Below are 8,822 nucleotides of genomic sequence, written 5' to 3'. Positions count from 1 at the left end.
TGATTCGCGTATGAATTTGCGCTTAAATTCGGACGTGACATTTTTTTAAGCGATTGAACAAACTCCACCCCGTTGTCCTTCTATGATCTTTCTCCTTTTGTGTTGTTGTGTTTGGTTGTAGGCGTTGTCGTGTTTTCTTTGGCCATGTGTGGCTCGTTTTGCGGAGTCGGAGCTGCTTGTCCCTTGGGTCGAGCTCGGCAACGATAACTCTGGATGAGTTGTGTATGTGAGCCTGTGAGAGGCTCTCGTTGTCGGGGATGTTTGTGCATTCTGTTGGCATGAGTGTTGTGCCAGGTTGATGTCCCAATCCAACCGACGAGTTTGGCGTGTTGGTATCCAATCCAATCGCATTTTATTTTATTGCTCTGTCCGATCCATATCCTTCTATTTTATTAATATAATCGGCAGCCCTGCCTGGTTCGTTTCAAAAAACAAACTCCACCCCGTCGGATCTGCTCTTGTCGGCGAGGTAGCGCACTGTCGGCCATGGGTGGTGACATGCCATCACACCGTCGACCCGATCGCCGCACGCCATCAGCGTGGGAGGCCTCCTTCTTGGAGGATCGACAGCTCTCCCTCGCCACGCTCGAGTTTGGGCTACCGTTCGAGCTCGCTTCATCCCAGGAGTTCCTCGCCTACGGGGCAGATGGGAAGCCCATGTCAGCTGTTTACTCTTCCAAGGAGTTTGGTCTTCTGCCGATACCGGAGGGTCCCCGCTACGGTAGCATCGAGTCCTACATTCTTCCCCACCTCCCGCTCGGAGATGCGGCTGCTCTCCGCGACGCGGGCGCGGGCGGCGCGAGGTTCCGCATCGCGAACCTTCCCCGTCTTGAGGCAAAGCTGGCGGCTCGCAACAAGCTTCTGGGGGTGACACGCGAGATGGTGCAGTTCCACGGCTCGCTGCAGCAACTCCTGCCGCAGCTCGTCCACCACCGAGCCAAGGTCGCTGGTCTTCTCAATGCGGATGCGGACACAGAACTTGGCAAGCCAGCTGCCCGCCTCGAGCACTTCCAGACCGAGGAGATGCAGGACATGATGTCGAGGTGGGAGCAGGACCTGCAGCGGGCTCGTGCTGCTGCCACAGCTGCAAGGCGGAGACTGATTCTGGCGGTTCACCACGCCACCATCCTCTTCGTTTCAGATAATGTTCATGCAGGCGAAGATGTTCACGACACATTGCTTATGCTTGCGCCAGAGTTGCATGAGAGGCTATTTGGTGACCCTTGCCACGCCGATCCCTGCTCAGAGCCCCTCGTGCAAGATGGCCAATGGAAGGTTCGAGAGAAACGTACAGATGTTGCCATTCAGCAATTCATGAGGTCTGTGGGCATGGAGATGAAACCTGAAGAGTTTGTGGTGTTCTCACTGGCCCGGAGTCGGCGTGATATTGTTGAGAGTGAGGGGGAAATCACCAGGCAGGAGCTCAGACTCTCCGTGATGCGCCCCATCCAGGATGTGATAGTCGCTGTGGGCTCACTGCAGGATGTCCGTAACACTTTGAAGGATCATTTTACATACCCAACCCTCCTTGGAAATCAGGGTACTACTTTACTACTATGCTTTTTAACTTATGGCGTTTATGTTTTGTTCGACCATTTCTACTTCACGATCAATTCTCAAGTGATATTTCAACCAAATCCTCTACCCCTGATGTCATCAGCCAATTGATAATTAATCCGAACTAGAGTTTCTCAAGCAATCATCACATACATTTCCAACCATTCTACTTGTTTCAAGATCTGTTATCATAGCATTACGTATGTGCAACTAATTAATTTATATGTGAACAGTTGATCCTGAACAGGAGAAATTACCTATGGACTTTCCTTTCTACCCGACATATGCTACTTTGTCCACCCAGGAACTTAAGCATGCTGTTAGGCGGCACCACACTCAGTCCTTTTGAGTATAGGTAACTTTTAGTTGCTATTCTCCCTTGTGACATTATCTTACTGAATTGGCAATTAGTAGCTGAGGATTAAAAAGATGATGGTCTATACCCAAATGTTATATGTTGGCAGCCGTCATTTGCCTCTGTCTTTGATGCATGTTTTTGTTGCATTTGCCTGTCTTCTGATGCATGTTTCTTCTATTATTGAGCTTAACTAGCCAGGTCCATTCCCTTGATTCTGGAAGTATAATACACTGCACACTTTCCCAACAACAAAGTTTAAGCTACTCAAGTAGTTGGCAAGTGCAGTGAGCATGTGGAGTGAGCTAATAAGATGAGTCACAGAAACCACAAGTCCACAAGGCAATGTGGTATCTTCTTTTCAAAACAAAAAAAAATTCTATACAAAAATATTTGGAATGGTCAGTTCACTATTGCATGACATTTGTTTGTCCCTGAATACTAAATAAATAATTCAGCTACACTGCACGGCGTTGACATGTAACTGAAACAGTATAACCACATGAATACAGGATGCTGGGAGTCTGTTTAAACAAAACAACAAATCCTGTGATTGGAAGATGCTAGAAATATTGAAACTAACCTGCAAGTTAACGATTTTTTTCTGGAAATTGCTGAGCTTAGAGTACACCGTACTCGCCTTCGTTAACGATTCTACTCGTATTAGTATTTTGCACTTTTTAAAAAGCGGACTGTTGACCTGTTGTTAATGGAAAGAATTGGTTGGGAATAATAATACTGTGCATCTTTATGACCTATGTTCTTTGGCGTTATATTTTCTTATTTTATTATGTTGGTATTATGATGAGAATAGGAAATGGCCTCTCCTTTACCAGAGTCGAAATATTCCGTGCTGCCATCTTTGGAATGGACATGCATATATAACTTGTTTATTCTCCGTGCTTACTCAAATAGCACAAAATGACAAAACCGTACATTCTTAGTCTAGATATTGAATTATTGATCACCATGTTTTCATTGCTTACTGCCAAGGTCGTCAACTCGTCATATTTTGCATTCTTTTATTTTTTTTATAAGGTGTTAAAACATCATTCTGAAAGAAATATTTTATTGGCTAGATTAACTGTTCTCCAGAGTTTTTGATAAAGCTAACTGGTGTCCTTTTCTTTTGTCTAAAACAATTGTAGAGTGCACTGAGAAGAGGCAGAGAACAAGTGTTGGTATAATATCTCCTTATACTGCTCAAGTGATTGCATTGAGAAGCATGACTTTCTATCTGTTAAGAGTAAAATCTATTGATGGATTTCATGGTGGTGAGGAGGACATTATTTTGATTTCAACAGTTTGGTCCAATAAAGATGGGAAAGTAGGCTCTCTGATTCTGAGAGAATCAACGTGGCTTTCACAAGAGCCAAGTATCTTGCCCTAGACTCCCTAGTATAGTGAAGTCACATTTAAAACACTCTTCCACTGCATTTTTAGTTCAGTAATTGCTATATTTCTGCCATAATAGTTCAGTAGTGCCTTTGGATTCTTGGAAATGGAACCACTTTACTGGCTAGCAATTCAATATGGGCTGATTTAGTCTGTGTCGTTAGCACTATCTTCTTGAATATGACAAGTGGAAGTGTGTTTTTCTTCTTCTAAAAGATAGAATGCAGATGCATTTTAGCCATGAATCAGTTGTTATTTCTGCCATATTAGATAGCACACTGAATGCATGATAGTCTTTGCCGAGTGTTTTTGACACTCGGCAAAGAACACGATTCCGGTAGTGATAGAATAACACAACATCGTGTTGTTGCCTATTTCTACTTTGATATGTTTACCGACAATTAAGTCAGGCTTCTGAACCGGAATGCTTAGTTAGCTATACATGTTCTGCATGTTGTCAACAAGACTCGCTAGTGGTTTGATTGTAATACCCCCATAGACCATAGTATGTTGTCAACAAGAGCCGCTAGTGGCTTATCTCTAGCTGTTCGTCGTCGAAGGACTTAGGTGCTGTTTGGTTGACGAAATGTAATGAAAATGGTAATGGTAACGATTGACACTCGAATACCGGCGCTAACAAATTTGAATAAGGATGTATTCATTTGTAGTATGATATTGATTACGGTTGAACTAAAATAAACATAATCTAATGTTATTGGTTACCCATTGCATTACCAATATATGAACCAAACGGCATCTTAGCTTGTTTAGTGGCTGCTATTAAAAAGACCAAAGTATATCCGGGTGCGGTCCAAACAAGCCATCGTTGTTTGTGTTGCCTGCTAGGAGTATTAAAAAGGGCGCAAATTAAATAGTGCTCAATAATACAGCAAGCACATCAATCAGTGGACTCCATTACTACTTGCATTGGTCCAGTCCAGCTATGGCCGTACGTACGAGATATCGCGTCATCATTTTCATGGGCGTGCACTCCTCTCCTATCAACTAACCGTTCCTTGTATATAATCATTACATGGCGACGACAGACAACACACGCTCCATATATCTCATCTGATAGAAGATGGAGGATGCTTAACCATGCGCCATGACGCGATGGATGTTGCTGTCTCGGGAAAAGCTGTTTTTGACTGAGAATATCTTGGAGATTTTTGGAGGCAGACGTTTTATTTATGGAGATGGCTATTATCTATGGAGGAGGTCAGAAATTCATCTCTCCTAAAATTGATTCACGGGATTGAAGATGAACTCGAGCAATTAATAATCTTGGTCATACGTACCATTTCTCGTACGGCGGGCGGATTAAGAGTGCAAGTCAGCCAGACCCGGCTGGCGTAAGTCAACTCGGAGGCTAGAGAGCCGATCGAGCTTTGAGTTGGAGTTTAGACTGTCTCTAGCAGCGTCCTCTATATACATCCTCTATATCCGTCCTTTACAGTCTTCTCTAAAAGATTTCATCTTCTATATCTACTTTCTCTCCAACGACGTCCTCTAAATCACGTCCTCTATATGTAAATATCTATATTAAAGACATTTTTAATTTTTAAATTTTTGTACATACGTATTTGTTATACTGTCAAATGTATTGCACATATTTTAGTTTTATTAAACCGGTTGTTTAAAGTATTCAAATAGATAGAGAACCGTTTAGAGAAACTCTACATATAGAGGATCCAGCAGCGTTCTCTAAATTTAGAGGACCGTTTAGAGGACGTTGCTGGAGGGAGTAGAGGACATCCTCGTCCTCTAAATTTAGGATACAGAACCCTTTAGAGCTCCTTGTTGGAGCTAGTCAATAACCAAACACCACCACTGTAGTACGCAGGCCGGTATCACTTTCATTCTCAGATCGCTTCCACTAGCAACAGTGCACGGCGTCACACGCCCACTAGTAGATAGGGGGTAATAGATCGACATCTAAATATTTCTTCATAAAATAACATAGCTTTAAATAAATTTTAATTCAAAAACAAATAGAAATAGATTAAAATTTAGAGTCTCGCAAGTCAGTCAACCGGACCTGGAAGCGGACCAGGACCGGCAAATTCACTCAAGCGGGCTGATGCTGATCTCCTTTAGCGGCTGCGTTTGCACTTCCACTTCCACACGGCACAACCTTGTCTTCGTCGCGGCTTCCTTGGCTCGGCACCCAGACCTCAGTGCGGTGCGGGGCCCTGCCGAGTGCCGCACGCGCACGCGCACGCACGCCCCGCCGGGCCTATAAATCCTTGTCGCCTTCGCCCTTACTCGCCGCCCCATCCCCATCCCCATCCCCATCCAAGAAATACTACGCCCATCGGATCCACCGCCGAGGCAGGCAGAGGAGCACACACCCCAGGAGCTGAGGACCGGTTTCGCCATGGCCGCCAAGGTAAACCAATCGCCCCAGTTCCGTCTATGTATGTGTACTGTGACCCGGGGCTCTAACGAGGTTCAGTTCATCGCCGCTCGTCATGCATGGCTGGCGCAGAAGCTGGTGCTCAAGCTGGACCTGCACGACGACAAGGACAAGCAGAAGGTGCTCAAGGCGGTCTCCACCCTCCACGGTACGTAGCATAATACCTCTGAATCCTATATGGCAAGGTCGACCACACGTCTGACCTGAGTACCTGACGACCGCACGTCACGCGCGCAGGTATCGACTCCATCTCCGTGGACATGAAGGGCTCGAATCTGACGGTGGTCGGCCTGGCGGACCCCGTCGACGTCGTGGCCAGGCTGCGCAAGGTCGCCGCCGCCGAAATCGTCTCCGTCGGGCCAGCCAAGGAGGACAAGAAGGAGGGCGACAAGAAGGAGGGGGACAAGAAGAAGAAGGACGACGAGAAGAAGCAGCAGGTCCTGTGGTACCCGCACCCGTGGCACGCCGCCGCCGCAGCGCAGCAGTACCACCCCCACCCGTACCCGCCCCAGTACGCCGTCCACAGCGCCGAGGAGGACCCCAACTCCTGCGCCATCTGCTGATCCGAATACCCGGTCCCGTCTTCTTTTTGTACATCTAGCTCGCCTGCCTACCTACCTACCTACCTACCTACCTACCTCAGGCTCGATCCACCACGTCGTCGGTGATCGCCGGGATAGGGGCCAGACCGCCAGAGCGGCTGTGTTGGTTGCCTGCTGCTCTGCTCATCTCTATCCTGCGGGCGTGGGCGGTGGGCCGTGGGGTTGGTCGTTGGCCCGTCCACAGGTCGTTATACGATGGCTCGTGCAAAATCATACACGCGACCCCCCAACCATAACCATCCAAGAGTAGCTAGCTGTTGGGGTTTTTCACTTTTCAGGCTGTTGCTCATCAGTGTCGTTGTATAGTGTGCAGTGCATATAATATATGTGGTTTGTGTCCTTGCTATTTAGGTGTTTGTGGCACGAAACTATATATATAGAGAAATTTTCTCTCGTTTATAAATGTTACCTTGTTATGTAAATCATACGCTTTCACTTCTATTTATTTCAAGTGCATGATTTTTTGAAAGTATATATTGGCGATTGATAGTTGCTTGCTAAATATATTTATAGTAATGTTCTGTTGCTCGCTACATTTTTAGTCGTAGGATCGATTCTTGTTGCCTACCTTTTTTTATTTTTCTAGCCATACTTATATTTTCTTTTGTCCCCAGCTACTGCTAATCGCTAGAGATCCGTTAAATACTAATGGTGAGTCGCTACAGAGGCTCACCAAAGTTTGCAACCACCTAGCCCATTAGGCCCAATTTGCCTTTCCTCCTTCATGGCTCTTGCCCGACTACACACCACATGTCGCCATTCTTCAACCAGATGTGGATATATTAGGGTCTGTTTGGTTGGGCTGTGGCTGTGAAAAAAGTTGCTGTGGGCTGTGAGCTGTGGAAAAAGCTGCTGTAGGCTGTCAGCTGTTAAAAAGCTAAAAATCGTTTGGTGGAAACCACTAAAAGTTGTTAAAAATTCTTCGATATATGTTTTCACAGTTCCATCCGAAAAGCCACTAAAAGCAGGTCCAGGGGTGCTTTTAGATTTGCACTACGAGAAAGTCGGCTTTTATAAAAAGCTGCTTCCTGGATCCACCCATTTGGTTGGCTTTTGGCTTTTAAGAGGGCAAAAGCCAAAACCAAAAGTCAAACCAAACACACCCTTAGTCGTCATCAATCCCTCAACCCTAGTGCTAGCGCCCCGAAGCCCAATGTTGATGGTCTACCACCGCTATAAATTCTGAGCGCGAGCGTCAAGCGATGGGCAGCGGCGGCCAACTGGGCACATCTGCACGATGACATCGTGCGAGTGTTGCACAGGCGGAACGTTTATATTATAAGTTTTCATGTCTCCTATAAGTATATTACTAGCGAGATAGAAAGTCTGTTAGATATAGCCTAATTACATTATTTACTTTATGATTTATTATTTATTTTTATGTCATAATAGTCCTTTTGGGGCTGTAGAAATAATTGTGAATGGTTTATTGTTATTGTGCCAATATAAATATTTTTCGGATTTATGATTTTTATTGACAAGGTTTTATTTTTAAAGTTGAAAGCCATAGAATGTGTGTCAAAAAACATAACATACTAAAACTAGAATTCTAATGTAAAAAATATATAATAACCATCAATTGAAAATAAAACAAAAAATTCAGGCATTTGAATCTTAACGGATTTTCATAAGTTTCAAAGATGTGAGATGCCCGATGCCTGATATTGAGCTTATTATTGAAATTATAAGGGGCACAAATGTCGTGACGATGATAGCGATGGTGACGAACGATCAGACCGGTGAACCCAACAGGGGCATACGATGATACTGTAATCATAAAACGGTTTGCTGTCTGATCCACATAAATATATATATGCAGAATTTGACGGCAAAGGTCAAGTTATTAAGTTTTTTACATTGGAAGAAATGTAAAGAGCCAGGTTACCATGGATGACCGTTGGACTACTTAAAGAGCCAATTAAAGTCTGCACGGTACTGAGTTTTTTTAGATAGAACGAAACTAAAATGTTAGGCTTTTTTTATATACATAATACTATACTAGTACTGCTAATAGGATATTTGGTTTTAGAGACTAAAGTTTAGTTTATGTCATATCGAATGTCTAAATATTAATTACGAATGTTCAATATAATCTAATTACAAAACTAATTACACTAGATTGAATGACGAGATGAATTTTAAGTCTAATTAGTTCATGATTAGCAAATGTTTACGGTGTCATAGCATAGGCAAATAATGGATTAATTAGGCTTGATAATTTTGTCTTGTTGTTTAGTTATCGTTTGTGTAATGAGACTATATTTAATATATACTTCTGACTAGCATAGAAACATCCAATTTGACATCAACTAAAAATTATCGTGGAGAACCAATCACCCCTAAATTGGCTCAAAAATATCTTTTGACGTTCCTTGATGCGATAGTGTCAATATCAATCTCATCCAATAATCACTTGTTAATGCATAATGTTGCTAATCTATTTAACCTCTCTTATAATATTGTAGATCTCAAATAGCTCTTCAACAATCTTAGCTTT

At 43.8% G+C, this 8,822-nt stretch overlaps 2 protein-coding genes across 3 annotated transcripts; both read left to right on the top strand.

Annotated features, from left to right (window-relative positions):
* The first annotated feature begins 384 nt into the window (after positions 1-384).
* On the top strand, positions 385-3,555 carry LOC100279956 (uncharacterized). The gene is made up of 3 exons (NM_001152906.2): positions 385-1,540; positions 1,791-1,912; positions 3,061-3,555. Exons 1-2 carry the CDS (start codon positions 487-489, stop codon positions 1,904-1,906), a joined length of 1,170 nt encoding a protein of 389 aa, NP_001146378.2. The 5' UTR covers positions 385-486; the 3' UTR covers positions 1,907-1,912; positions 3,061-3,555.
* A 2,010-nt stretch (positions 3,556-5,565) lies between these two features.
* Positions 5,566-6,776, top strand: LOC100284646 (metal ion binding protein). Of its 2 annotated transcripts, none has more exons than XM_008669864.3 (3): positions 5,566-5,696; positions 5,763-5,871; positions 5,961-6,776. In XM_008669864.3, exons 1-3 carry the CDS (start codon positions 5,685-5,687, stop codon positions 6,284-6,286), a joined length of 447 nt encoding a protein of 148 aa, XP_008668086.1. In that variant the 5' UTR covers positions 5,566-5,684; the 3' UTR covers positions 6,287-6,776. The 2 variants fall into 2 exon arrangements, with proteins under 2 accessions (XP_008668086.1, NP_001359138.1); NM_001372209.1 differs by having other exon boundaries at positions 5,590-5,696; positions 5,796-5,871; positions 5,961-6,728.
* The last annotated feature ends 2,046 nt before the right edge of the window (positions 6,777-8,822 follow it).

The sequence above is a fragment of the Zea mays genome, chromosome 2 (genome assembly GCF_902167145.1).
Source record: "Zea mays cultivar B73 chromosome 2, Zm-B73-REFERENCE-NAM-5.0, whole genome shotgun sequence".
Taxonomy (NCBI): Eukaryota; Viridiplantae; Streptophyta; class Magnoliopsida; order Poales; family Poaceae; genus Zea; species Zea mays.
Note: the sequence above shows the minus strand (reverse complement) of the source record. Positions and strands in the feature narration are given on the sequence as shown.

Excerpts from the sequence above, each read along its gene's own strand:
- LOC100279956 (NM_001152906.2), top strand. The coding sequence starts at position 487 with ATGGGTGGTGACATGCCATCACACCGTCGACCCGATCGCCGCACGCCA. Across the intron at positions 1,541-1,790 it reads AACCCTCCTTGGAAATCAGG|TTGATCCTGAACAGGAGAAA; the intron begins GTACTACTTTAC and ends ATATGTGAACAG.
- LOC100284646 (XM_008669864.3), top strand. Across the intron at positions 5,872-5,960 it reads GGCGGTCTCCACCCTCCACG|GTATCGACTCCATCTCCGTG; the intron begins GTACGTAGCATA and ends TCACGCGCGCAG.